We start from the raw sequence: 27,218 nt of genomic DNA, 5'->3' as shown, positions 1-27,218 counted from the left end.
ATAATCAGGATGTGTGGATATGCTTATTGGTGAAGTTGGTTAAGTTACAGAAAGTCAAAAGCACAAAGAAATTCTTATTTTCCAGACTGTAAGAAATAACTGAGTGGCCAAATATGATCCAGGCCTAGAGCCACACACTTCAGGATCTAAAAAGGAGGAAAGAATTAGGATAGATAGCTAATGACTATTTACTGGCCAGTTTATTGTTGTCATATTTGAACTTGAAGTTTGATTTGAGTGAGATCTCTATTTTACTCTTAAATTGTAAAACAAGCAATAAGTATTTTTATTATGAAATTCATTTGTAGGTTCTCATGATGTAAGAATTAGAGTAGACCACAGAGATAATCTGATAGAACCCCTCCATTTTTCAGATGATGAAACCCTGGCCCAGAGGGGTTTGATAATTTGTCTAACGAATGTCACATAACTTTCTGAGCTGGAATTCTAAGAACTCCTTCTACTATACTTTGCTGCTTTAAGGTTTTTATTACCTCTGGGGCTTACTTGTTCTAAATGGAACTTGAAGAGGGGTGAAATGGACAATAGGTTTTTTTTTTCTTTAATCTTGTTTATAGCTGCCAATATCAAGGGTTTATTATGATTTTCTATTTGTTGTGATGAGTTGTTGCTACAATGAATGATTTAGTTTGTCATAAGAAGCTAATGATGAAAACTGAAGGAGTATAATTTTCCTGGTTTCTGTGGACAAGTGGCAAGTTAAAAATTATTTAGGGGCTTCCCTGGTGGCGCAGTGGTTAAGAATCCGCCTGCCAATGCAGGGGACACAGGTTCGAGCCCTGGTCTGGGAAGATCCCACATGCCACGGAGCAACTAAGCCCGTGTGCCACAACTACTGAGCCTGTGCTCTAGAGCCCGCGAGCCACAACTACTGAAGCCCGCGGGCCTAGAGCCCATGCTCTACAATGAAAAGTAGCCGCCGCTCGCCACAACTAGAGAAAGCCCACACACAGCAACGAAGACCCGACGCAGCCAAAAAAAAAAAAAAAGAAAGTTTTTATTTTGCAATAATTTCAGACTTACAAAAAGTTGGAAAAATAGTACAAAGATTTTCCACATATAGTTCACCCAGATTCCACCAAAGTTAACATTTTACCACACGTGCTTTATCATTCTCTCTCCATACACACACACAGATTTTTATTCTGAACATTTTAAGAGTCAGTTGATGATATGATATCCTTTACCTCCAAATACTTAAGCAGTATCTACTAAAACAGGGCTAGCCACAATATAATTACCAAAATCTAACTTATAACATTCAAATTTCATCAGTTTGCCCACTAAGGACCTTTGTAATTAAAAAAAAAAAATTCTAGCCCAGAATCCAATCCTAAGTTACGTTGCATTTCCTTGTCATTTCTCCTTAATCACCTTTGATCTGAAGCAGCTTCTCAGTCTTTCCTTGCCCTTCACGACCGCAACATTTTTTTTTTTTTTGCGATATGCGGGCCTCTCCCTGCCGTGGCCTCTCCCGTTGCGGAGCACAGGCTCCGGACGCGCAGGCTCAGCGGCCATGGCTCACGGGCCCAGCTGCTCTGCGGCATGTGGGATCCTCCCGGACCGGGGCACGAACCCGCGTCCCCTGCATCGGCAGGCAGACTCTCAACCACTGCGCCACCAGGGAAGCCCGACCGCAACATTTTTGAAGAGTACACGTTAGGTATTTTGTACAACATCCCTCAGTTTGAATCTGCCTGGTGTTTCCTCTGGATTAGATTCCAATTTTGCGTTTGTGGCAGGAAGAGCACTGAAGTGCTATGTGTCCTCCTCAGGACATCGTAGCAGGAGACAGAAGATTTTTCCCATGACTGGTGATGTTAAATTTGATAACTTGGTAAGGTGGTGACTGTCTTGACCTCTATCGTCAAGTTACAATTCCCCCCCTATCATTTAAGAGATATGGGGAGATACTTGGAGACTATGTAGAGTCTGCTTCTTGTCCTGCCTCCAGCTACTAATTTTAGCCTCCTTGGATGATTCTTACCTTTGACGTTATTACACGGTAGTAACCAAATGGTGATTTTTCTATTTCTGAAATTCCTTCTATTAATATTTAATATTTGGAATTCTTCTGTAAAACTGAGCTTTTTCTTCTTTCTTATTTATTTATTCATTTATTTATGTCAGTGTGGACTCATGAATTCTTATTTTATTCTGTAGGTGATAATTCATTACTAAGCCCATTTATTTTGTTGCTCAAATCATCCCCAATGTGGCCTATGGGAACCCCTTCAGGATGCCTTCTGTGTTCTTTTGACATCATTCTCTGAGCATTTCTTTGCTTTCTGGCCCAGTAAGATGTTATAGGCTCATCTAGTATGTTCCCTGCTCCAGTCTTGGAAACAGCCATTTTTCTCAAGGAGCCCTGGTGGTTCCTTTTAGTGGGGAATTGTATTAAAAACCAGGAGATGGGTGCTAAGTGCCCGTTGGCCATTGACTTGTCATTGCTTCTAGGTCCTCCTGCTTCTCCTTCTATCTCTCTAGCTCTTTCGATTTCTGTCTTTCTCTGTTTCTCTCTATTTCTCTGTATTTCTTTCTCTATGTATATTTCTGTTTTATCTGTATTTCTGTCTCTCTATTCTTAAAAACCATGGGTTCCTACTGATGCCTCTGATTCCAGTTCAGCTGTACAGCGTTCATTCTAGCCTTCCCCACTTCCATATTTGTAACTCCCTTCTCTAACTATGAGAAACTTAGCACTCATTATTTATAATATCTTTACTTGTTCAATCTTAGAATGCTCAAAATTTAGTTTCAGAATTGCTAACCCACACTATTTAAAAAAAAATTTTTTTTAATATATACTTCTTGAGTTTTCTTTTAGAATTTGTGATCTTAAAGGGCAAGAATTGTTATCATGTAATATGTTATGTTAATACCTAGCAATGGTTTCTCTTGTCATCTCTAACTTCTTGATCATTTTAATAAATCATGCTTGTTTCTGCTAAGTGTGAAGGCAGTATGTATCTTCAGGGTAGGAGAAATCAAATTCTAAACCAATTTAAATAATGGGAGCATCAGTTGTTTTCTTAATTCTGGAAACAACTTGGTTATTTTTTTAAAGAGCTTCTAAGACTATTTTCTTTTTCCTCAGCATTTTCAACCTTTCAAAGAAAAGTCTGTCTTTAGACCCAGGCCTTCCAAAGAGGACCACAAGTGTTTTGCTGGATCCTAAAAATTCCACCTCTCTTTAGTGCAGATGGTATGGAGGCTATTTTGTGACTGCCCTCTGGAAAAGAGGACAACTTTTCATACATTTATAGAGGCTTTTCTTGTTACCTTTTTTGGGGCAGATTTATGAAAAAGCCTAAAAGAGAATGAAATATTTTTAGAACCATCTATTTACTTACTTGTCCTGAAATTTCCCCTGAAATGGTTGGGTTAGTGAGCTGAATAAGCATGACGTACCTGAGCTTTAGCCTAAATTAAGAAGCTGGATGGTATAGAACAACTCCACCTTATTAGCTGAGTAACTTACCCCGCATTTTCTGCTGGCAGAGTCTACCTGTGTTCACTCAAGAGGTATACAAATTATGGTATCCAGGGACATGTGACATTTAATGCAGAAGGGGACCCACTCCTCAGGAATGAGTTCTGACATTCTGGTTCACATGGGGCAGCTTAGTGCGCCTTGCAGGAATGTTGCTGTAGAGATTCATGCCTTTGGGTGAATTGCTGGTCCTTATGGTTCCTTTCAACTTTGGATTTCATGATTCTGGTACTTAAATAAAAGTGAGTGATTGGGACCTTGGCACAGCTGCACTCTGGGTGGCCCAGAAGAGGAATCAGTCACCATGGGCAGGCTGGGGACCTAAAACAAGGGCTTGAGGGCCTTTGGGACTAGAATTTGTTTAACTTTAGTAGCGTTGTGTCTCACAGATGACTTTTGTCTCGCGTCCTTTACTCATACATCCACTAGAGGAGGGGACGCAATCTCTAGCCGTGGACGGAGGGGCAGGAGGTTCCACACCAGTGTGACTCATGTGGCTGTCCTCCTGCTGCGGTGGCAGCAATGAGACTGCTCTGCTGCCCTCCTGGTTCTGATCTGGATCAGGACCAGCCGAGGATCCTGGGCCCCAGCCTCCCAGAGTCTAGCAGCCCAGCCTCCTGCCTGTTGCCCAGGGTGGGGATGGAGCGTCTTGGCTTCGCGTTCCGAATCTGTACAATTTGCAGAGCTCCAGTTACGAAGTCAAGCTGGCGAAGCCTTGATGTAGATTAGGTTTTGGTTACTTGGAGGACCCCTCTTACCTACTCTCGTAGCGGCAGATGGGCCAGAGTCCCGGTGATTTGCTTTCAGGGAGGAGACAAGAGCCAGGAGCCAGTCACGCTTTGTCAGCGTCTGCGCTGATCCTGATTGTGCGACCCGGAGCCAGCTTCACCGCTCAGGCTTTAGCACGTGTGGCACGTCACACAGTCCAGAAAACGGCCTTTAAAACTGGATTGAGAGAATGTGAAAAAGTTGTTGGATGAGTTCAGAATGAAAATATTTGAAGTTGTGATTTCTAGTAGGGAAATTTTCTAGACCAAATATACAAATGTGGGTGTTATCTATTGCTGAAAGGCCCAGGTAAATTTGTAAATAGGTTTGTTTTTTTCAGTTATAGAAGAACAGTTTTCTGTTTTGTTCACCAAGTTGCACACCTTTTGCTAAGTACTAAAGTATGTTCTAGATGCCAGGGAGGAGAGAGGGGACATATCTTCCAAAGAGAAACTATAGAGAGAGACATGAAATCTCAAGGTACATAATGCATTGGTGAGAAGGGTAAGGTACTGTTGGGACAAAGAAAAAGCCACTCCCAGAGGAGAATCAGAATCAGGGCGCGGAACGGTACGGTATTTGCTATAAATGCAGAGAATACAAGAGTTCCCTGTGAAGCTGTAATCTTAGTGCCCCTTGAAATTATGAAATGTTCACATTTCTGGCATTTGCTGAATCATAATTTTTTTCATCCGATACTTTGAGTTTGCTAAGGCATCCAACTTCACAGTGTGCCTTAGCTTGCTTAGAGTGATTCGGAAGGTATGCTAAAGCACAGAAGTTGTTATAATTAGGAGAGATGATTTCATACGTCTCTCCTTTTTGTTCAGAGACGACCCTTTCAGTTTGCATTTGCATCAATTACTGTCGTCATCCATGTGTGACTTACTGAAGGGGCAATACGTCGTACGCAGTCAGAGCTGCACGGGGTGGATGCTCTGCCAATTAGTTGTGACTTGTGCTCAACTTTCAGCTTGGCTGTGTCAGCAGACATCCCTACATTAAGCCCAACATGCATGTGTTCAGTCTTTCGCTGGTTATTTGAACTGATGTTTAGAAGAGCTGTCCCATTTCTGAATTATCTTCTTTGCCTCGTAGGTGAAATAATTTGCTCTATTGTGGAGGAGGGCAAAAAGAACAGCGAGGACTGTTGGATTGTTTATATTTATTGCACTGCCAGGCCTACATGATGTTTATAACATTATAAACATACTGTAATAGTCTAATCTTGCAGAATTTGTTTATGTGAGTAAGTAGAAATAAGTGAAATGCACTCAGAAAACAAAATCGGAACCTTGGGAACGTGGCCCATTATCATCTGAGTCATGTAGAATTCTAGAGTTTGAAAGCGGCTATCCTGGATCATAGAATAATAACCAGACTGAGTATATCCAGGTGTTTTAGTGAAACTGGATGGTGTCATTTCAGCAGCAATTCTAGCTGTGTAAAATAGTGCCTGCTGTCATCGTAGTGCTGTCCCCTGACATTGCTGTTAGGCTAGAAAGAGTAGTAAAAAGTGTTGACTGTTGAGAACCTGATGGCTCCTATTACTACCTTTGTATAAAGATGCTCGGAAGCAACCATGGCCTGGCGGAAATTATGCTAGATGAGAAATTGGAAGATTTGGATAGGTTCTGGCTGTGCTGTTTACTGGCAGGGTGACTGGGGCAAGTAACCCTTCTGAGACTTTCCTTGTGTGTAAAATGAGGCCGTGGCCTACATGCCTGCCATTCCTTTCAGCTCTGAAATTCTAGGACTTCTGTGTGTGTCTCTAGCTTTGGCCCCTCACTTAGGCTCCTGGCCTGTTTTGCAGTTGATCTCAGGCTGGCTACACCTGGATGTCCTCCCATCAAGATGACCTTAACCCTGACCACTTTCCCGGCTCTCCTGAAGGTTCTCTCCCTCCCCTTGAACACTTCGCTCCCCCCAGAAGCACTTTATGCTACTGTTTAGCTTCATTCATTCATTCTATTTTATTTTGCTTTTAAATTCTGGTTGTTAACGACACCATCACCCTAGTATTTTAAGTCAGAGATCTTAAAATATTCGTTTCTTCTTATGCATAATGAGTCTGCTAGTGAGTACTGTCCATTCTTCCTTAGAAATAAATGTCCCTTGGTTTTATTACTTCTCTCCCATGTTAAGTCCTGAGTCTAAGCCTTTCTCTCCCTTCTTTTCAATTATTCTAATGTCTTCATCCATCCTTCCATCCAGATATTTATTATCCCTCTTATGTGTCAGGTCCTCTATTAAGTATTGGGGGAAATATGAACCACGCATGTCCACCTTAAGGATCTTCCACTCTAGTGGGGAGACAAAGATTCAAACAGTTTTAATATAATTTCTCACAAAAGTGTTACTTGAGGTCTCAGCAAAGGACCTAGATATGAAGGGAATAGGGAATCGGGTTAAAAAGTAACAATTTGACAAGGATAAAAACTAACTTCCTAGGGAATGAAGGAGATAGAAACTTTTATGTGAATTCCCAGTTAGGTTGATTGTGAAGCAATTCAAGGTAGAATATATCGAATCATAGAATTTAAAAACATTTCTGGAAAATGTAAGAAATTAATCTGTTCATTTAACAAATATTTATTGAATAAACTTATTTAAGATTATTTGGTGACCAAGACAGATCTCTGTTCTCCCAGAGCTCATAGTCTAGTGGGGTGAACAGACCTGCACTGGAACAGACCAGCAACTGCAGGAAGTGTGGTCCATGGTCCATGCCATGGTTGTCAGGAAGTACGCTGTGGGGTCTCCTTCCTGGTGGGGGTTGGGGGGAGGTATCACAGCAAGCCTGGGGGAGAAAATGGCACAGGAGCTCAGACTTGAAGGGTAGGTCTCATCCATTCAACCCATTTTACAGGAAAGGAAACTGAAGCTTAGAGAAATGGTGATTTACAAATAACAAACTAGTGGCACACCAGGTCCAGAACTCCTGACTTTGGTCACTTGTGATATACCTTGATTCCAGATTTCCTGAGTGTAGTGTGTTAAATGTTCATCTTTCATAGAACAAAGTGGGTTATTGAGGAAATAAATGCTGATTAGTTTTCAACCTGTTGACAAGGCTGACACTCATCTTGAAATAGAGGACCTACATTTACACTTTTAAACATCGGGAATCTGCAGTCTGCAGCAGATGTTCATTTTGGAGTTACTTGATTTCTAGTAAGTTATGTTTATTTTTCAAGTTATAGTATTAAAATCTAAGAATTCGGAGGGCTTCCCTGGTGGCGCAGTGGTTGAGAGTCCGCCTGCCGATGCAGGGGACACGGGTTCGTGTCCCGGTCCGGCAAGATCCCACATGCCGCGGAGCGGCTGGGCCTGTGAGCCATGGCCGCTGAGCCTGCGCGTCCGGAGCCTGTGCTCCGCAACGGGAGAGGCCACAACAGTGAGAGGCCCGCGTCCTGCAAAAAAAAAAAATCTAAGAATTTGGGCTTTCCTGGTGGCACAGTGGTTGAGAATCTGCCTGCCAATGCAGGGGACACGGGTTTGAGCCCTGGTGCAGGAAGATCCCACATGCCGCGGAGCAACTAAGCCCATGTATCACAACTACTGAGCTCGCGTGCCACAACTACTGAAGCCCGTGCACCTAGAGCCCATGCTCCACAACAAGAGAAGCCACTGCAATGAGAAGCTCGCGCACCGCAGTGAGAACCCCGCTCACCGCAACTAGAGAAAGCCCATGTGCAGCAAGGAAGACTCAACACACCCCTAAATAAATAAATAAATAAATAAATAAATTTTTTTTTTAAATCTAAGAATTCCACGATGGGTCTAGTAAATAGCAAATCTGAAGATAATTAAAAATGCTGAAACTTTAAAATACCTTGGATCTGTTAAAAAACACTCAGAATGATTTGTTTTAAAAATACATGTAACAAAGCATAACTTACTGACAGTGCCCTAAGATTCCAGCATACAAATGAATTCAGTACTTTCTACTATAATAATTCTTATGCAAATGAACTATTTAAAATCAATTGAACCATAATACATTTTCAGTAAAAGGATTTAAAAATAAATAACTCAGGAGCAGTCTTGGAATTGGCTCTTTCCAAATCTGGATGGATTGGTTAATTATCTCACTGAGCTTATTTTTCATTGTATTTAGATGATAAATTCCAGTGTATTTTAGCTTTTATTGCCAGGGAAATGTAAAATAGGCTTATCTGGTTATTTTGTTATGGTCATTTAGATTTAAACGTAAATGTTTTAATTTTGAGCTACTATTTTTCATCTAAATGCTATTTAATATTTATATTGCTTAAAGCATAAAAGTTGATACCAGAAGCCATATCTTTGATGGTGCTTTCTTTTAACCAGAAAGAAAATAATAATCTTAAATACATTAGTCTTTTCAGAACAGCTGAGGTTAAAACAATTTTTTTTTACTTTGCCTTTTATTCTTATCTTCCTTTTTTTTCATCTGGGAGTCTAACTTGTACAGTCTCTGCTACCTCCTGTTTATTCCTCACTTTATTTACTAGTACTAACTCTATGCATAAACACAAATTCTTCAGTTTCACTAACTAAGCTGTAATGCAGCCCACCGGCGATTCACTGGTGGAAGAAAACAAATCATTTGTAAGATGCACCCTTGGAGGTTTTTGGGTGGTGGTGGTGGTGTTTTCCTAGCGGGGCTGATCCTGTCTCATTTGTCCCCGTTAAAGGTTCCTCAGTGGTGTGCTGAATATTGCCTTTCCATCCACTACCAGCACGGGGGCGTGGTGTGCACACAGGTCCACAAGCAGACTGTGGTCCAGCTCGCCCTCCGGGTGGCAGACGAAATGGATGTTAACATCGGTCATGAAGTCGGCTACATGATTCCCTTTGAGAACTGCTGCACCAGTGAAACGATCTTGAGGTTGGTTTGGGGGGCTTTCATCTGCTGTACCTGATGACTCCTGGCTTGTCCTCTGCGATCCTAGAAGAGCGTATTCTTGCGTTCTCTGCTTTACACACCTGTAACGTGTGATAGTAACTCGTCTCTGTCACCAGCCTGACATGCACGAGTCATTTTCCCACCTTGGCACCGTCAGGGATTCCTTGTCTAAACTTCTTCCGTATCTCCCCATAATCCTCAGGAAAAAGTCACGACTTGTTAGGTTGGCCCCAAAGACCTTCAATCTGTGCTTCTGGAGCTCCGCCTCATAGTGGGTCCATATGCGTTGTCTGTGTGCCAGCTGTGTTGACACATGTGGTTCTCTGTGTGCCATGTGCCTTGACACATGATCTTCCCTCCACATGGAATGTCTGTGCCTCTTCTGGGCTTGGCTCATTCCTCCCTGTCATACAAGATCCCATGCAGAGGTCACCTGCTCCAGGAAAGCTTCCATGACCCTCCCGTAGTGTAAATTAGAAAACTCTGCTGGGCTTCTGTACAACTTGGTCTCAGCCTTCATCATGGCAGTGTAGGTCAATGTTTTTCAAACTCTAGTTTTGAGATTCTTACAGGTTCCAAGGACCCCTCTCAGTAGCTACCACAGTTCTGAGATTTCCTTTACACAGTGGTTTCCAAGAGCTTAACAGAAGGAAAAAGAGAAGTGGAAAAAATCACTGCTCTGGGCCAGTTTCTCAAGCAGTTTTCTATCATAGCCGTCATTGAAAGTGAGAGTACCTTATGGCACCTTAAGGAAATGGTCAAAGCTGCTTGCAGCCAAAGATGACCATCTCAAGGGCTTCAGCTGTCCCAGGCACTGCCTGACTGCCCCAAGGTCTGAGGAGACAAGTGTCTCTGCGTGTCTCTAACCCACTTGTGAGGCACACCAGAGTGCCCTGGCACATCACTGGGGACGTCCTACGCTAGTGTAACAGGGATGCTATGACATAGTATAGCAGAGTACAGTATAGCACAGCACAGCATAGCACAGTACAGTATAGCAGGGATGGTTTTCGCATACTCACATCCCCGGCATCTGACATGCTTGTCCCATGGAGGATGTTTAACACACTTGATAACAGAAGGAAAGACGAGTGCCTGGTCCCTGCTGGCTGCTGCAGACTCTGGTGCAGTTCTTCTCCCATTCAGAAAGCCTGTGTAACTCATTTGGTTTGTACTAAGCTGCTTTTAACATTTTTCAAATGTTATCTTCAAAAATAGAGGACATCGGGGGCTTCCCTGGTGGCGCAGTGGTTGGGAGTCGGCCTGCCGATGCAGGGGACACGGGTTCGTGCCTCGGTCTGGGAGGATCCCACATGCTGCGGAGCGGCTGGGCCCGTGAGCCATGGCCGCTAAGCCTGCGCGTCTGGAGCCTGTGCTCCGCAACGGGAGAGGCTACAACAGTGAGAGGCCCGTGTACCGCAAAAAAAAAAAAAAAAAAAATAGAGGACATCGGTCTTCAGGCTGGTGTTAAACCATAGGGAACCTTTCGGTCAGTAGCACTATGACTTGAACTTCTTGAATACATGTAACCTTCTGTTATTCTAGCCGTGATGTCCCCGAGTCATTGTATATGTTTATAAATTATTTATTATGCAGATGGTCCAATAGTGATACAGATAAACGTAAAAACCTCCCTGCTTTTGGGAACTCACAGGCTAGTTGGAGAGTTGGACAGGACAGGACATGCAACCCTGAAAGGGTGAAGGATCCCCACGCCTAGCAGATTCATTCTTCACCCTTTACATTTTGAAGTGACCTCTCAAGTGGTCATGGTTTTAATTAAAGGATGGACTAGACTTTGGAAACCTTTTGAAAAGGATTCTTAGATGTAGTCACTTTTAAAATGAAATCTTATGATGTTTTTATCTTATTGATATGGATCGTGTGCATATATATATATATATATAATTTTTTTTTTTAGAAAGTCATAGAGATAAATAATTGTGGAGTCACCCAATAATGTTGTCAGAGTAGGTCAAAGACACATCTCACCTTTTTAAGCATCTCTTATGTGTTGGGACTTGGCTTTCATTGCTTTATGGTGAAAACCCTGCAAGCATTCAATCCTAACAGCCAAAGGAAGGACTACAGTTACTGTTGAAAATTTTTTTTAGCTCTTATCTGCATGTAGCTTTCCTTTCTTAATGTAGAAAATACTCTTCAGGTGTGGAGGAGCTGAACCGCAGGTACACCTTAGAAGGTGGAGGGAAACAAGCAGCCTCCTTTGGCCACTGCGGGTTCTGGTTCCTTCTGCCTCTGCCGGGCTGCCCGGTCGTCTCATCTTTACTTTACAGTCACTCTTGTTGCTGGGATGCTGCACTTTCCACCCTGACATCCCCCAACCAGTGCAGAGTCAGCAGATACTCTGATTTATTGCTAACAGGGTTTGAGTTGCAGCAAAGGGGCCAAAGGTACTGAAAAGCTCTATACGATAAGAGAAAAGAAAGTCGTCCCTTATTTTCCTCCCGGTGCTCTGTACTCTGAAGAGCAGGCGGTGTGGCTGTAAAATGAGTGTCTCCGCCACCCACCCACCTGTCACCTTGCACAAGTCCCCCAGCCTCTCTGCTTACGCCTCCTCGTCCGTGAAACGCGGTGGCTGACACACCAGCTCACAGGGTTGTTGTGAGGACTCAGGGAGCTGCTGCCTGTGACTGGTGTATGGGAGCGCGATGCATCTGTGAGCGATTTGGGTGATTTGGGTGAAAAGGTAAATTCCGGCCGCATTCATTTCCTTGGAGACACCTGCTAGCCATAAGTTTTGATAAGCTCAGATTGAATAGCTATTTAAATAAGAGGATCTAAGGGTGACTGTTGATTATAGAAGGTAGTGTTCTGTATTTGATATTGTCTTTTTCATTTTCTTTGTAACTCCTTAGCATCTAGTCCGTTGGGTACATAATAGGTACTTAGTAAATATAATCTTTATGCCACTACCATTTTTCTGGATTCTATATAGAACAGCTTAGCTCTTCTTTAAGCTTTTTTCTGGCCTTTTTCAAAACAGTGGATACCCGAATATTATATACCTAAAATAGTCTTTCTGAACTAGATATCACAATATCTTGTGGAAGTGACATACATTTCAAATATGGACCCTACACAGAATTTTTTAGAAATTACTCACATTTTTAAGGTCAAATTCAACACATAATTTCAGAAAATATTAATAAAACTTTCCTATATTCTTAGCTTTCAAAATTTCAGTCTTAAGAATTTAGAATATAAATTACATTTCCAGGGACTTCCCTGGTGGCGCAGTGGTTAGGAATCTGCCTGCCAATGCAGTGGACATGGGTTCGAGCCCTGGTCTGGGAGGATCCCACATGCTGCGGAGCAACTAAGCCCGTGCACTTCAACTACTGAGCCCGTGCTCTAGAGCCTACGAGCCACAACTACTGAGCCCATGCGCCACAACTACTGAAGCCCGCGTGCCACAACTACTGAAGCCCGCGCGCCCTAGAGCCCGTGCTCCATAACACGAGAGGCCACCACAATGAGAAGTCCGCGCACCGCAGTGAAGAGTAGCCCCCGCTCGCCACAACTAGAGAAAGCCCGCACGCAGCAACAAAGACCCAATGCAGCCAAAAATAAATAAATAAAAAGACATTTAAAAAAGAAATTACATTTCCAAAATGTATCCATCTTTTTACATAGTTATCAGGAACAGTATTTTATTAAGCACTGTACACATGATCTTATTAATATAAAGGTAAGAAATAGATCTCTGTCTTACGTAGAAAACTGGAGGTTTGTATGGTAAGTTTTAGGGTGGATCCTTAGTATTCCCTTAGTTTTATATAATCATTTGGAAGGCCAGGTCTAGCTTGCTGAGTCTCGTAGAGTTTTAGGTGAGTCACATCTTCTCCCTTTTTAATTAAGCCTGGATGTATTTACATAACACACACACCTCCTCTGCCTGGCAGAGAGGAAGCATTTCTTCCTATCAGGTAAGTGCTTAGATGAGTTTTGCTCAGAAGGGAATAACATTAAGGAAGTAGCATAGATTAAAACAACTTGTTTTCAGACAAGAGTCAATAGTACTTATTATATCATACTAATTACCCTCAGCAGAAGATGACCTGAAACCTAGATTTTGGATGCATCTCTGTTGGTTTACATCTTGCACAAAGTATAATATTGTATTCAATATATTTTCTTTCTTAAGTTTGAGAAAAGGACTAATCAGCAATTTATCATTGCTCTTTTGGTAAGACAGACACAGAATGAGAACAAGCGTACGAGTAAGCAGAGAGCAAATGTTCTGATCTCGTCAAGGTGCAGAGAGGGAGAACATGGGCTTTGTTCCCACTCCATGGCGGCCAAGGGACCCGTCTTTATAATTTGACAGTGGCATGAGATGTAATAGACATTCAGGCTTAAATCTTGACTCTCTCCCTGGCTTTATGACTTTATGCAGGGTACTTAACCTTTCTGGACCTGTTTCCTCATTTATAAATCATGGGATAGTCATGTCTACCTTGAAGATTTATTCTAAAGGTTAAATGAGAACTATTCTATCAGCACAATGCCTGGCGCACACTAGGAACTTGTCAATGTTTTCTCCTTTTTCTTTCTTCCTTGAAAAGGGTTAATTGAGGACCGTTTCAGAGTCTCCAAGACCACCCCTAGGTTTGATGATTTGCTAGGAAGACTCGTAGGATTCAGTATATAGTTAATCCACAGCTCAGATTTACTGAAGTGAAAGGATACAAAGCAAAGTCAGCAAAGGGAAATGGTGCAAGGCATGAAGTCCAGGGGAAACCAGGCACAGGCTTCCGAGAGCACCTCCCAGTGGACTCACCCGAGATATGCTTAGTTCCTCCAGCCGTGAGTTGTAGCCACGAGTTTAAGGAAACTCATTAGAGACTGTGCTCAGGTATTTACTGGGGGCTGGTCACATAGGCACCCTCTGCCTCCTACTGTATTCTAAAGTTCCATACTCCCAGAAGGAAAGCAGGTTAGACCATATTACAAACAGTAAACATCAGTTCTGGGAATGGTGAGAACCCTCCCAAATCTAAGTTCCCAAATGCCAGCCAAGGGCCAACCTTGCAAGCAGGCCTTTCTAAGAATAGCAGTTTCAGACCTGCCATAGACAGGGACACATAAAATAAATACCTTAAATGGGTAGAAAACTTATGAAATTGGTTTCCTCAAGGAATAATATAGGCAGATATGTAAATAGTGTCAGAAAGATGATGTTTGTATGGTGCTGGATGACTAATAGGTATTTATTTTTACTATTTTTTTTAAATACACCCCAGGAACTACTGGAAATCCATGAAAATCACTAATGACCGGTTCCTCCTCCAGGAACGCTGCCCTCAAATAGGTGGTTACTTTTTTTTCTTTTTTTTTTTTTTTTTTTGCGGTACGCGGGCCTCTCACTGCTGTGGCCTCTCCCGTTGCGGAGCACAGGCTCCGGACGCGCAGGCTCAGCAGCCATGGCTCACGGGCCCAGCCGCTCCGCGGCATGTGGGATCTTCCCGGACCGGGGCACGAACCCGTGTCCCCTGCATCGGCAGGTGGACTCTCAACCACTGCGCCACCAGGGAAGCCGTAGGTGGTTACTTTTTAGATGCTTTCGTGTGGTTATTATCTGGACGACACTTCCAACTCGTTGATGCTAACACCCTGGTGATGTCATCTCCCACAATGCGCCACTGACAGGGTCCTACTCGTGGACTCACTGGGCCGTGAGCCTGAGAGAGGACAGTCTTCTGTGTATCCTTCCCTTGAAGTGTGTGCTCTGACTCAGAATTCTAACATTGATGGAACAGGGGGAACTCTTACCGGACAAGGGTATTTTGCTGAATTACTTTTTTTAAAAAAGCTCAGGGCAAATGTTAAATGTAGCTCTTGTTAATATCTGTGATGAACATGTAAGGCAGAGGTCTGGAACCTAGGGCTCAGGGATGGTCTTCAGAGGGTCTGTGAACACAGGGAAACTGTGCTTAAAATTTGTTCATGTGTATTTTTCTATTTTGAAGGCCTGTGGATTTTATCAACTTGAAGAAATCTTGGGCCCCGATAAAGATTTAAACTCCTGATTTAGACAAAAGGATATAGGAAAGGCATTTTTGTTGTTTATGTTAGGAGTTTTTTAATATGATTTTCTTCATGAGTATTCTAACTTTCATGTTTCTTCTTTGTAGGTATTGTACTGATGATATGTTACAGAGAGAAATGATGTCCAGTCCTTTTCTGGGTAGCTATGGGGTCATCATCTTAGATGATATTCATGAAAGAAGCATTGCAACTGATGTGTTACTTGGACTTCTTAAAGATGTTTTACTGGCAAGACCGGAACTGAAGCTCATAATTAACTCCTCACCTCACCTGATCAGCAAACTCAGTTCTTATTATGGAAACGTGCCTCTCATAGAAGTGAAAAATAAGCACCCAGTGGAGGTTGTGTACCTTAGTGGGGCTCAGAAGGAGTCTTTTGAGTCTATTTTACGCCTTATCTTTGAAATTCACCACTCCAGTGAGAAGGGTGACATTGTAGTCTTTCTGGCCTGTGAACAAGTAAGTAAGTAATATTCATTCTAACCTAAGAGAGTAATAAGTTTACTTACTGGGAACCTTTTAACCTTGTTGGGAAGCTTTTAATAACTAACGTACATGTTTCAGTTTACTAATTAACTGATGGAACTGCTATTTGGTTCCATCACACCTCTTTTTTCATACTTTAGAAGAATCCTTGATATGGAGTAAATAAAACCTATGCTGAAAGGCAAACAAGGAAGTGCTTCTAAAAGCAGGAACTGGGGACTTCCCTGGAGTTCCAGTGGTAAGGGCTCTGTGCTTCCACAGCAGGGGGCGTGCATTCGATCCCTGGTTGGGGAACTGACATCCCACAAGCCACAGCATAAATACATACACGCATACATACATAAACAACCAACCAACCAACCAACCAACCAACCAACCCAGGAGCTGTTCTGAAACACAGAATGGGAGTGGGGAGGTGGGGACTCTGAGGAATTTCTGGGGGTGATCTCCAGAGCTGACCTCCTTCCATGGGATCAGCCGAGATCCTGGGCTGCCCCAAAGGCTTGCTGTGAACTGTCTCAGTAGAGAAAACACACTCATCTCACACTCACGGCCACCTCCCTCATGGCAGGCGCATGTGCTGGAGATGCGGGACATAAGCTAAGTCCTCGGCATAGAGTCAGGGAACAAAAAAGTACCCACAATGTTCCTACAGCAGTCAGTGGAGTGTTAGGCAGGAAAATATAATTTATAGCACAGTCAGAAGGCTATCTCCCTACACTTTTCTTAAAAAGATGAATGAGAAAGATGTTCACTTCGATATCTGACAATGTCTTTCAAAAGAACAATGGGAAATGTACAGCTGAGCGTCTCTTTTTACTTTTATAGAGTCAAGGTGTTGTTTGGGGTTACATTTTTTTTTAATGCAGTTACTGTGACCCTGCTTCTCTCTCCACTGCTCTGTGGGCCAAATCTAAAAGCCTCCAGAATCTCAAGAGTTAGACCTTTCTTCTTAGAGACTGATTTCCTGGCCTTTTCCCCCTACCCGTCATCTCACTCAGAGAGTAAAAAAAGCACTGGCTTTTAGACCATGACCCAGATATGTAGTAATTCCAGTGATTAAACAGAAACCAAAAGGAAACTGTATGATATTGGCTGAGCCACCAGCTGAACAAAGACAAGTACCTCAGCTCTCTACCAGAGCCTTGTCTTAAGTATTCAACCGCCTTCACAAGTACCTTCAGGAGTATTTATTCTGCTTTATAGTCAAAGCATAACGGATGACTGGTCCTTTAGTTTGGGGAACTTTAGACAGTTTTCTCACAACTTAGATTTTATCTGTTTCCATAAAGAAAGTAATTTAGAATCTCAAATATAGGATAACTACAGCATCTTTTCAATTTTTCCTGTGTAGATTATACACAGTTTCTTGAATAGTAAATCTTCTACTGATTACAGTGATTTATTCTATGATCATTCCCTAATCCCGCATGATTCAAGATACTCAGTAAAGTCCTGAGGGAGGTAACAAAATGATTAAGAGACAGAAGAAGGATTTATGAAAACAATTAGAGCTTCTAAGTATAACTGGCTGAAGCCTAAGGAAGGGAGGAATGGCAGAATTAGAAGTCTGAAACATTTGAAAGTTAGAATTGCCAGGTGAAAAGAAGGCATACATTTCGGGGTGGATCGGGTGGGGGACAGTATAATTAAGACTGATAGGATGAGTAGTCATCTTTAGTCAGAGTAACCAAAAGTTCCAAAATTGATTTTTGAAAAATAAAGCTCATAACAGAATTGGGGGTAATATTTGATTCTTAAAGTATTTGATTCTTACAAGTTTCATATAAGCTATAATTAATGGCATAGTGACTTCTGGATTGTCAGACTTTAGAAGATGCATTCTTACCTAGGATAGTGGTAGAAACTATAAAATCCACAGGGCTTAGAAAATTATATAATCTTCCTTGAAGTCAGACCAGAAAGACATTTCCTGTTGAGAAAGCATCAGTCCTGAAAGTCGTGAACGTGATAGTGTAGTGAAAGCTCTGGGCGGATTTTGCAATTCTGAGCCTCTGAGAATGAGGATTTGTCATTTTGGCAGGGGCTGCTGATGTGGCCCGGGTCCAGCACTGGAATCTCTGGGGGGGTGGTCCTCCTTGTCCAGAGGCTCCCAGCAGGCTGCCCAGCGGGTGGGGCAGCCGTTCTGCGGGCTGGAGCATACCTTCTCTGGGAACCAGTGTTTTTCCTCACAATTCAGCCCCAAATTCCACAGGTGTTATCTGGGTTTCTTTTCCCCATCTACCACCTAAAAAGTGGAACATAGTTCAGTATGCTGATGGACTTTTTTCTTTCTTACTACTTATGTCAGGATTAACACTCGCCTGTGGTCTTGGAATCTGTCTTCTGGAAAGTTTTGTCTTGCTCTGAAATCCATGTTAACAGCTGTTGATCATTTTTCCCCATGCTGTTGGAAGCTTTCTTGATTTCTATATAAAACTTTAAAATCTGCCATAGCAACTGAATGTCATAGGAAAACAAACCTAAGCAGTCTAACAGAAGTGCACTGACTGTCGCTTTTTCTCTTAGGTGATCCATTTAACGTTGCAGAAATACTCCCACGTTTGCCTTGGTGAACGTTAGGTGCCTCACATTTTCTCGCACTGCTCACTTAGCCCCTCACCTGCTGTGAATTAATACCCACAACTGCATGCTCCCCTGGCTCTTGCGCTTAATTGAGACTTGGAGCCCTGCAGGTTTACAGCGTGTTGTTCCTTAACACTTCACCATCTTGTAACCTGAAACAAAAGTGAAATAGATTAGATAGAAAACAAATTAAGGGCTTCCCTGGTGGCGCGGTGGTTGAGAGTCCGCCTGCCGATGCAGGGGACACGGGTTCGTGCCCCGGTCCGGGAAGATCCCACATGCCGTGGAGCAGCTGGGCCCGTGAGCCATGGCCGCTGAGCCTGCGCGTCCGGAGCCTGTGCTCTGCAACGGGAGAGGCCACAGCAGTGAGAGGCCCACGTACCGCAAAAATAAGGAAAAAAAAAAGAAAACAAATTAAGGTTAATGACACTGTCTAGCCAGATTATCGAGCAGCTTGAAGCTGTCACAAGGAAGATGCTCTTAGGTTGAAGGTTTTCCTGTGAAATGTTCCATCTAGCTGTGGGCCTTTCATTTGGGGGCAGATATCTTCCTTCAGTGCAGGTTGCTGTGTTTTCCTGAGTTTTGCAGGTATTGTAGGAAAGCCCCACATACGTAAATGCTCCGAACACATTGAATAGGAAGGAAATGAGTAAACAGTTTGAAGCACCGAATGAATATCTTAAGTACTTTTTTTAAATTCTGAAGATTATGGCCTCAAAGTTTTCTGTCAGCTTGAGGAATCTAAACTAGGTACAATATTTCAGTGCAGTTTGAAGGTTATTTTGATTGGAAATTTGTGAGTGGGTTGCTGGAATCGAATCTCCTCTTTCAGCTCCAGGGTAGCTGTGGAGGGTGAAGTACCATGTGGGGAGGTTACCACCTGCCACCCAGGAGGAAGGTGTGAATGTCCTGTGCAGGGAGACGTGGCTCGAGGACTTGTTCTCCTCCGTAGAAACTTCTAAGCTCTCCTCACTTAAAATGATGACATGATTAGAATTATAAAAATTGGAAGAAATAGCTTTGTTCTGATTATTCCAGCTGGGAATTTTTCATCCTTTACGGTCAATAATCCTGCTCTTCTCTTGGTTAAAAAAAAAAAATCTGCCCCAAGTAAACCAACCCTGCAGAAAAGGGAAGTGTGAACAGGAGAAGGTACCGGGATAACTGCTGTGTGGGCCCCAGGGGGCAGCCTCTGCTCTGCTTCCTGGGGGCCTCTCAGCAGCTCAGGAATAACCTTCAAATAGCTCACCTGAGGTCTCACTATTTTTCTAGGCAGATCTGTCCACCTACAAAGCCCTTGAGTGAGTTCAATCCCACTATACAAGTGGCGGGGAAGGAAGGAGAGGTGAGCTGGAGCGCTGGACAGTGGACTCAGACTTAACAGTCATGGGAAGGCATCTTTTTTACTCAGATTTTTAGTGAAATCTAATGTATGTAATGAAATGAAATGGGGCTTCTTCCATCTGGTAGTTAGTTAGGCCCTTAAAAAAATGGAAATCTTGGGGCTTCCCTGGTGGCACAGTGGTTGAGAGTCCGCCTGCCGATGCAGGGGACACGGGTTCGTGCCCCGGTCCGGGAAGATCCCACATGCCGCGGAGCGGCTGGGCCCGTGAGCCATGGACGCTGAGCCTGCACGTCCGGAGCCTGTGCTCCACAACGGGAGAGGCCACAACAGTGAGAGGCCCGCGTACCGCAAAAAAAAAAAAAAAAAAAAAGAGTATTTCTAAATTCCTGAATCTTGCAAATATATAAATAGCAGTGAATATTTCCTGCCTATTTCATTGCAATTCTGCTTTTTTTAAAGTGCTAATGGGTAATAATAGTTTTCAAGATGACCCAGATTAGAGACCCTGATTGTGGAATGTGTATATATATATGCTTTTATTGGAAATCTAGAGATCGTTTTCAATTCTTAGTTCTGCCACCATTAAAGCACAGTGATGCATCATCACTGATGTGAGAGTAACTTTTATTCACCTGTCATTGTTAATGGATATGAGAAATTGCACCAAGCTAGAAAAATAGCAGGTTGAATGCATAAAGGCAAAGAGAGTACATTTCACAAGAGGAAAGCCATTTTGAACTAAAAGCACTGAAATTATTTATAAATTATATTTAACTTCCCCAAAGACATGTTCTTACGCAGTTATATCTCCTTTTCATATTTAACGATACCTATAGAAAACGACACAAGTATTTCTTTCCCTGTATACATTATGCAGCTTTTGCCTGTAGTTTTATATAATTCGGAGAAAGTTGTTTGTCATGTACTTTATTCTCATGGATGATGTTATTCTTTTACTTTAGGATATTGAAAAAGCCTATGAAATTATCTGTCAAGAAGGATCCAACTTAAACCCAGATCTTGGAGAGCTCGTAGTTGTTCCTTTGTATCCAAAAGAGAAATGTGCATTGTTCAAGCCAAATGATGAAACAGAGAAAAGATGCCAAGTTTATCAGAGACGCGTGGTGTTAACGGCTAGCTCTGGAGAATCTTTGATCTGGAGCAACACAGTCAAATTTGTTATTGATGTCGGGGTGGAGAGAAGAAAGGTAACTATTGTTGAGGCTGTTAAATAGACTGCTGCTAATTGTCTTGGGCTCCTACCATTTTACTGACCAGAAAGTGAGGATGAACTATATGTTCTGGGGATTTCTCTGTATTTGGCCATGTGTGCAAAGAAGAACTATTGCATCCAGTAACAGAAGTCTTGAGCACATGTAACTGCCTGTCATTAACAGGTTGATAGTCTGGAAACAAATTAAATTGATTGAGGGGCCAGAGGAAAAAGGTTTAAGGAAAGACAACTACTGAAGCAAATTACTTGACTCCTAAACGGATCTTTTCTTCTATACATCCCTTGGGTATTTTTGGTAGCCCCTTTATCAAAGTAATTAGCCTCTCCCCCCAGGTAATTTACTAGAAATTAGTTTCCAGTACACTGAGTTTAATTTTCGCAAATTTTGGCTTTATAGTTGACATGATAAAATTCCATCCTAAATTTTTTTAAAAGTCTGTATATTTTTCATCACTATCCTTAAATTAAAAATTCGGAAAAATGGAAATAGGATATCTCAAACTCTCAAAGACAGTGGGACTTCAGAAATCATAGCATTTAAACTGAAAAGAATCTACCCAGGTATTGATCCATTTACCATTATTAGATGTTATGTAGCTTTTACCCCTCCAGGAAACTATGGGTCTCTTAAATATCCTTGTTTACTGTGACAGAGCAATTCCAGCCATTAGGAGGGTTCCCTTGGAACCAGTTTGGATGGATCTTATTGCATTAGTCCACCATTCAGGGGACCCAGGGTTATTACTTACCTTTAAACCACGCCTAAGGAAAATCACTGTTAGTACCATCTGCAGTTTTTGTGTTAGCTGATAGGACTGGAAGAACCCCGCATATGTAACAAAGATGGGATCACAGGCAATTTGAATAGAACCCTGAGGAAATGCAGCACTGTCAGAGGGTCATCCTTTTCTCCACGTGGCACGTAAGTCAGCAGTATGGCGCTTTGAGAAGTGGCGTTTGTATTTCAGCAGATGATACAGAGCTCCCATATATATTGAAGCTACGATGAAAGCAGACAACCCTTAAATCCGTTTATCAGAGCTCTTGTAGCTTCCATCTCAAGGCAAGTGAAACAATAATAACTATTGTGCAAAAGAAATGAGTCGGTAGCAGAGCATTTCGTGAAGTAAAGTGTGCAAACAGCCGTCACTTCAGGGCCAGCGAGCCTGCTAAATCTTGAGTGAGCTGATGCTAAAGATGCTGTCTTTCGTTTAAAGGTGTATAACCCTAGAATAAGAGCAAACTCACTCGTCATGCAGCCCATCAGCCAGAGCCAAGCAGAGATACGCAAGCAGATTCTCAGTTCATCTTCTTCAGGTAGCACTGCGGGCCCCAAAACCAACTCACGTAAGTTCCTGTCCGGAGGCAACACAGAAACGTTAAAACCATTTTCCTTGCTTTCTTCTAGGGAAACTTTTCTGTCTGTACTCTGAAGAATTCGCCTCCGAAGACATGCGGCCACTTAAGCCAGCGGAAATGCAGGAAGCCAACCTAACCAGCATGGTGCTTTTTATGAAGAGAATCGACATCGCGGGCTTAGGCCACTGTGACTTCATGAATAGACCAGGTAGCCGTGTGCCCGCGGGTCAGCAGGCGCCTGGCTGAGCCTGACCCTCATACCTCTTGCCCATCCCCAGTCCTAAGAGCAGTGGCCCTTGGTGGTGCAAGCAAGCCCGGGGCTTTGGTTTGTCCTGAAGCATTTTCCCCACTAGAGGTAAACATTCTCTAAAGTAATTTTTAAAATTAACAAAAATAAAAGCTACCCTCTAGGAAATATCTGTTCTGACATTGGAAAAGTGTCTGCCCTTGGCCACTTTAACACAGGGAGATGGGGCCAGGCCAGTAGAAACCCGGGGGGCGGGGGATAGTGGAGTACAGGGGTGTAAGGCCAAACTGAACAGAGGAGGATTCTTGGCAGCGTTAGTGTTTCTCGGTGGGAAAACTTGGAGGCAAATGGCCCTTCCTCATGGATCACACCGTCACCTGGGGAAAAGCCACTCTAAGTTCACGCCTTTGTAATTAAGGGTAAATGGAGATATGAGGGGGTACGGTTGTTAAGCATAAGACGGAGGCCTTAGAATTACAGTCTGAGCGTCTGTCTCCTGGGGAGCTGCCCCCTGCCCCCTGCCCTCAAGTTCACTGAGGAGGGCCCTCTACCACGGGAGCGGTGCTGCCTTCCTCCCCGCTGGTATCAGACCTGGCCGGGACCTGGGCTGCTCCCACGGAGACCATCGGGATGCTGACCAGAAGGCTAAGCTCAAGGGCAGGCGCTCCTACCGTGTGACGAGGCTCCCAGAGCCGCAGCCCACTCCCCGCCGCCCAGTCCCAGCCCTGTTTACTCTGGAACTGCTGCTTCGTTCCCGACCCGCAGCTTAGCTTCACTGCTACTGAGTGGGTATTCACGTCCCTGTAGAAAGGTTTCTGGTTTAAGTACTGATTGCCCTTCAGTTGATGTTTAGTTTTCACTCGTGCATTAATAAAAGAGAACATCCTTAATTTTTTCCACACGTTAGGCCCATGGTTGAAATTTTCACTGTGTTTATCAAAGGGGGTGATTGGCAATGTAGTAATGTCAGTGTTACGATATTCATGGCGTTTATCAAATTTGCACGAGAGTGCAGCCAGCCAAAAGGCCTCGTAAGCAGAGCGTACGTAAAATGGAAACCGTAGAATTTCTACTGTTTTGCTGTGCTTTGTCTCAGTTCCTACGTTTTTCAGTCATTTTGTCCAGTGGTGCCATTAGGATTACAAGCACTTGAGAAATATAGGTTATATTAGAGTTACTCTTTCTCAAATATTTCTTAAAATAGCGCATAGACTTTGCAGTAGGTGAAGTAAGAGGAGGGTCCCCTAAGAAAGCTAACCTTTGACATGAAAAGGTAGAAGAGAAAACAGAGTGTGGACACAGGTTCTCATTACAAGAAGAGCAGCCAAGTGGACGGTCCAGGACTCCAAGCCTGGATGGTCGTGAGGAGTGGGGTCAGGACCTCACCTAGAGGTCACGACGGGGGCTCCTGCTCTTCAGCAGCGCCCAGTCCTTCCCTAGAACCGCAGGGAGTTTCATATTGAAACTCTCCCAGTAAACGCTTTGGAAAATCACTTACTTAGGGAAACTCTTTGGAATCTAACGTTTTCAACAGACTCTTCCCTGAAGGAGCAGTGGAATCTCTAGGAGGAAAGGGTCCAGGTGAGCTCCTGTCTCGTCTAAGATTGATCTCCTTCCTCTGGAGCCACCTCCGCCCTTGGAGCTGTCTGTTCTTGCAGGAAAAGGGTTGCTGTTCTCCAGCAGAAGCTCAGAGGCACGCGGGAAAGAGAGGCCTAAATCGAATGCATGTCAAGAAGGCCTTGGCATTGAGGTTCCTGGGAAGATTAGGACATCACCTGGAGAACCGCCAAGTAGTCCCAGCCGGACGCCCGCCCCTGAGGATGCTAGCCAGCTTGGCTTCTGTAGAGCTTCCCCACCCGAGAGAAGGTCCAGAAGAGGCCCGGCCCCTTCCTAACTAGCTGCAAGGATGAATATGCTAGTGATAAATATACCTTGAGGGAGTAGCTTGGAGGAAAGAAACAGTCATAGGATGTGATGTAAGGTGGTAAAGTATCTGTAGCAAACTCAGGCTGAGTGCATTTTTCTTTGATAGCAATGGCCAGAGTGACAGGACTGTGGCAAGTTAGAAAGGGTGTGGGCGGGGCCCGGGGGGGTGGGGGCGGCGGAGGGGGCGGGGAGGGCTGGGGCCCCGGGGCGGGGGGCCAGGGCGGGTGTGATGCGGCCCGGAAAGGCTGGGAAGCACGGGCTGCAGGATTCCTTTAGCTGTGATCCCTTAACTCTCAAGTAGTGATGCCACTGTGCTCCTGGCTTTCACTCTGGTCCCTGAGAAAAAAGGAGTCCAGAAGGTGAGGGTGTGTCACTTGCATCCATTTCTCCGTCTTTCACCGCTGACCCCAGGGCTTCTGTCGTCAGCCGGCCAGTCGCCACTGGAGGCCACCCCCTGAAGAAACAGTTTTCAGTTTTGAAAACTGCTCGCCTCTGAAGCCCAAGAATCACCACGTGTTGATTGCCTGGGCACCTTCTTGTCATGATGGCCGCTGTTTGCTGGACTAGCGTGAAGAGAAGAGCAGGCCTTGTAACCTCGAAGATTTTCAAAAGCAAACGGCAGACCACAGCCGTGCAGAGGAGATCCCGTGTCTCTCGGTGGTCACCCTCTGCTGCTCACTCCCCGGGGCTTAGAGCTGGTAACGGGGGGCAAAAGGGTGAGGGTGACCATTTATTTTTGTCCCCTGACAGTATGCACATAACTATTTTCTGCTGTGCTTGGGGAAATGTAACTGTGGATTAACTCTGACTCATCGTTTTGAAAGAAAAAAAAAAAAAGATGATGCTTGCAGCTGCTGCATGTAACTCCTCTTGTAAATGAAATACGCAGATGCAGCAGACCTGCCGCCCGTCTCAGGACTCGCGTAACATGAGGGTAGAGGGTCTGCCCTCCTGTATCAAGGGGGTTATTAAAAGGTTCAAGTGAGATTATTTATGCAGAAGTGCTCTGTGTACCGTGTAGGGTAGGAGGTGGGCACGTGCCAGCTTTTGTGAGCAGGTCCTTGTGAAATTAAGTGGAACAGAGGCCTTTCCTTTCTCTCCTCTTCAGAGCCAAACTCTTAATCCTATTCCCTAAAAGTCCCAAGACTACTGAGGATCTACACCGTCCAGCCAGCACCATCTCGATTCTTCCGTTTCTCCCCTCCGTGGGCTCTTCACTTCAGTGCACACAGTGCCCAGGCTCCAGTCCTAAAACCCACCAGGCCAGAAACTTTACCTTCTGCTTCCGCCCTGTCCAGCTGTCACTCTCTTTCTCCATGTCCATCTGCATATGTGTACATCTGTGTAATTCACGTGTGTACGAGGCACACGGCAAGCCTCGTGTGAGCACAGCTATCCTCCTTCCCCGGGCCAACTTCGTCCCTGCCTTTTCTAAGTCCCAGTGGCACTTGGATACACTCTTCCTTTGTGACAGAATTTCTGATGTATACAATTCTTCTGGGTGCCAGTGCCAGTAACGCCACTCAAACTGGCATAAGCCAAAGTGTGTTGTGATAAGGAACTTGGGGTGTCTTATGAAATCCAGGACGAGAATGTGGCAGTGCCTCAGGGACACCTAAGGACAGAGGCTTGAACAGCACGGGTACTCAGCTCCTCATCTCTGTCTCTGGGTTCTTCTCTCTCCTGCTGAGTGCCTGAGTAAATGTCCCCGTGACGGGGAGGGGAACAACCTGTGATTCCTGCTATGTGACCTCTAAAATTTTGGCAGACTTTTCAAGGCCGTAGGAAAGATGCCACGTGAGGCCGTTGATTCTGGAAATGACACAGCAGAGCCTTGGATTCCTCATCTGACCTGCACTCTTGCTTAGAATGAGCACTGGGTCAGTCCCTCCCTCTGGCTGGTGGACTTAACCCTTGTTCCAGATTAATGGCCTCTTTGTTTGTGAGCAGCCTTTCTGCAGATACTGTGGCAGGAAAACGCAGATTCAGTATTGGAGCCTGCATTTGGGGTTCCATGGAAAAAGGGCACCATAACGAAATAGTGTGATAATAGCCCTGCAAGTTACTTTGAGTGATGGCCCTGGGGGAGAGATGTGTGACCTTGTAGTGAGCTACCCTACAGGGAGTACGGCTGCCATTGGCAATAGAACTTAATAAAAATGATGATTTGTTCATATTGAAATTGCCTTTGGAATAAAGCAGTGTGATTTTGCACTGCTGTGAACAAGAGGCCTCACACTAAAACATTTATATTCCATTTGTTAGCATTATTTACCGTGGATTACACTTAAATAGCACTGCCATAAAGAACCCTCATCTAAACCCTTCTGCTTTTATCTAAGACAATTTTATGGGCCATACTGGGGAGATGTCTTAAAATGTAGAATGTAATATTAGCAAATCCTATTCAGTTATTTATTATTATTCCTTCACCTGTATAATCTGCATTCATTAACTTGTTCTTTCTAATATAATAAAACCCCAAGAACTTCCTCTCTTTATCTGGTGTTCGGACCAAGAGCCGTATCATGAAGTTACGTCCGTTAGTGACTCTGTGTGCAGCCAACTCAACTCCAGGACATAAAGATGAGAAGTAGGTGCCCTCTGGGGACAGAGGCTGGCTGTTAAGCCAGATGTACTTACAGGGACAGTTGCCAGAGATCCTGTAACTTACAATGCAGCAGCTTTGCTGATTTATGGAAATTGGTTTCTATACAACTTTCAGGAATTAACTTTGTGTTCCCAATGCCCTCCTGCTCTGTTTAATCTGAGGCGCTTATTTCTGCTGCTGCT

At 43.8% G+C, this 27,218-nt stretch overlaps 1 protein-coding gene across 4 annotated transcripts in view; it reads left to right on the top strand.

Moving 5' to 3' along the window:
- The window catches only part of DHX32 (DEAH-box helicase 32 (putative)), a 53,342-nt gene that overhangs the window by 15,562 nt on the left and 10,562 nt on the right, over positions 1-27,218 (top strand). For all 4 annotated transcript variants that reach the window (XM_082637812.1, XM_082637814.1, XM_082637811.1 and 1 more), the window contains 5 exons: positions 8,962-9,155; positions 15,329-15,701; positions 20,622-20,867; positions 22,111-22,210; positions 22,302-22,460. In XM_082637812.1, the coding sequence (XP_082493938.1) occupies positions 8,962-9,155; positions 15,329-15,701; positions 20,622-20,867; positions 22,111-22,210; positions 22,302-22,460 (1,072 nt within the window). The remainder of the gene's footprint in view (positions 1-8,961; positions 9,156-15,328; positions 15,702-20,621; positions 20,868-22,110; positions 22,211-22,301; positions 22,461-27,218) is intronic.

This window comes from Mesoplodon mirus (genome assembly GCF_964341445.2).
Source record: "Mesoplodon mirus genome assembly, chromosome: 2".
NCBI classification, from domain to species: Eukaryota; Metazoa; Chordata; class Mammalia; order Artiodactyla; family Ziphiidae; genus Mesoplodon; species Mesoplodon mirus.
Note: the sequence above shows the minus strand (reverse complement) of the source record. Positions and strands in the feature narration are given on the sequence as shown.